This window comes from Austrofundulus limnaeus, unplaced genomic scaffold (assembly GCF_001266775.1).
Source record: "Austrofundulus limnaeus strain Quisiro unplaced genomic scaffold, Austrofundulus_limnaeus-1.0 Scaffold21, whole genome shotgun sequence".
NCBI lineage: Eukaryota > Metazoa > Chordata > Actinopteri > Cyprinodontiformes > Rivulidae > Austrofundulus > Austrofundulus limnaeus.
The window spans coordinates 263,390-265,283 of NW_013952423.1; the positions used below are offsets into that span (position 1 = coordinate 263,390).

Here is a 1,894-nt window from a genome sequence, read left to right on the forward strand (position 1 = left end):
AGTATATACGTACATAAATAAAAAACTTGTTAAATATGTTAAATATCATTTTTATTACATGGAAAACCGTTCATTGTTTTTTGAAAGCTAAGCTAACTTTTGGATTAAATGAATGAACTTTCATTACGTGTGCAGAAAACAAATGTTCATGATTGTTCACTGTCGACTCACGACTCCAGCTGTTGATCCGCCGACGCCCTCTGCTGTACGTGGTCGGCCTCCTCATTCCCAGCATCTTCCTGATGCTGGTGGACGTGGTGAGTTTCTACCTGCCTCTGAACAGCGGCACGCGCATCGCCTTTAAGATCAGCATCCTGCTGGGCTACACCGTCTTCAGAGTCAACTTGACTGATGAACTGCCTGCCTCTGCTGTCAGGACTCCTCTCATCGGTAGGATCGCCTTCATTTTACACTTTGGACATGTGTAACACTGCAAACAGACATTTGACTTGTTTAGCCTTCAAAAGAGTTATTGTTTCGTATAAACATGCAAAATTAAAGTCCAGGGAAAACATTCAAATAAATGTAAAGTACTCATTTGACAATTTAGGCATCAAGTTTCACAAAAGTTTCAGCAAACAGATCAATAAAATAAAACCATTTCCTGATCTTCTTTCAGGTGTGTTCTTCGTGGTGTGCATGGCCATGCTCATGCTCAGTCTAATCAAGTCAATACTGGTGGTGAAGTTGCTCCATCACAGCGAGAAGGAGGTCAAGGAAATGTCACTGACCGCCTGCCTGCTGGACAAGTACGGCTCAGCTGGCCACGGCTTCACCGAGAGCGCTTTAACCTCCATCAGAACCCTCGATCGCATCAACACATCTGGAGGTACGCGCCGTGCTCAAAGACAAATAAAAGTCTGACAGCAGGGCGCTCGATAGATCAGAGTCCAGTCTGTGTTTTTGCTCAACAAACATCGAGAATCAGTGAAGTAAAAAACAGCTGGATAACAAGAAGCTAAAGAGAGTTTCATGAATGGAAGGTTAAGATTAAAAATCAGGGATTAAAAAAGTCCAATGCAATCAGAACCAGAATCAGAATGAGTTTTGTTGCCACAGCCAATGAACAGGATTCACAGAAAGTGTAAAGGTGCAATTTGTATAAAATGTAACAAATAAACAAAATACGAAGGATAAAAGAAAATATAATAAAATATATAAAACATATGTATACAGTAATAAGAGCAGACAACATATTTGAAGTAGATCCAGTGATAAAAGTGACCAGAAATACAATATAGTCAGGGTTGTGCAGTTTAAAAATCAGTGATAAAGCAAGGCAGAGTTTTAGAGTGACATGGTTCTAGATGTTGAAGAGTCCAATGGCTGAGAGGAAGAAACTATTCTTATGGCGGGATGTTCTAGTCCAAATGGAGCGAAACCTTCTACCTGAAGAGAGTGGTATGAAAAAGCTGCATGCAGGGTGAGAAGGGTCAGCTGTGATCTGACCTGCTCACCTCACTGTCCTGRAGACGTCCAGGTCATGGAGAGATGGGAGGCTGCAGCCGATCAACTCCTCAGCAGAGCGCAGGAGATAAACACAAGAACTGTTGCATCAATTAAGCCAGCTTCAAATTAGCTTACACTATAATGTGGTACAGTGCATCAAATGGGGACCATATATATTTCAGGACATTGGATAGTGTGAAGATCTGAAGGAACTGCCCAAGGTCCTGAAAGTGCTGCAATATTTCAGGACATTGGACAGTGTGAAGAGCTGAAGGAACTGTCCAAGGTCCTGAAAGTGCTGAAATATTTCAGGACATTGGATAGTGTGAAGAGCTGAAGGAACTGTCCAAGGTCCTGAAAGTGCTGAAATACTTCAGGACATTGGATAGTGTGAAGAGCTGAAGGAACTGTCCAAAGTCCTGAAAGTGCTGAAATATTTCAGGAC

General features: G+C 41.9%; 1 protein-coding gene across 1 annotated transcript in view; it reads left to right on the forward strand.

Annotated features, from left to right (window-relative positions):
• Window positions 1-1,894, forward strand: part of htr3b (5-hydroxytryptamine (serotonin) receptor 3B) — a 9,842-nt gene that overhangs the window by 3,525 nt on the left and 4,423 nt on the right. Inside the window, exons 7-8 of the mRNA XM_014003940.1 lie at window positions 180-390; window positions 620-829. Coding sequence (XP_013859394.1) covers window positions 180-390; window positions 620-829 — 421 coding nt within the window. The remainder of the gene's footprint in view (window positions 1-179; window positions 391-619; window positions 830-1,894) is intronic.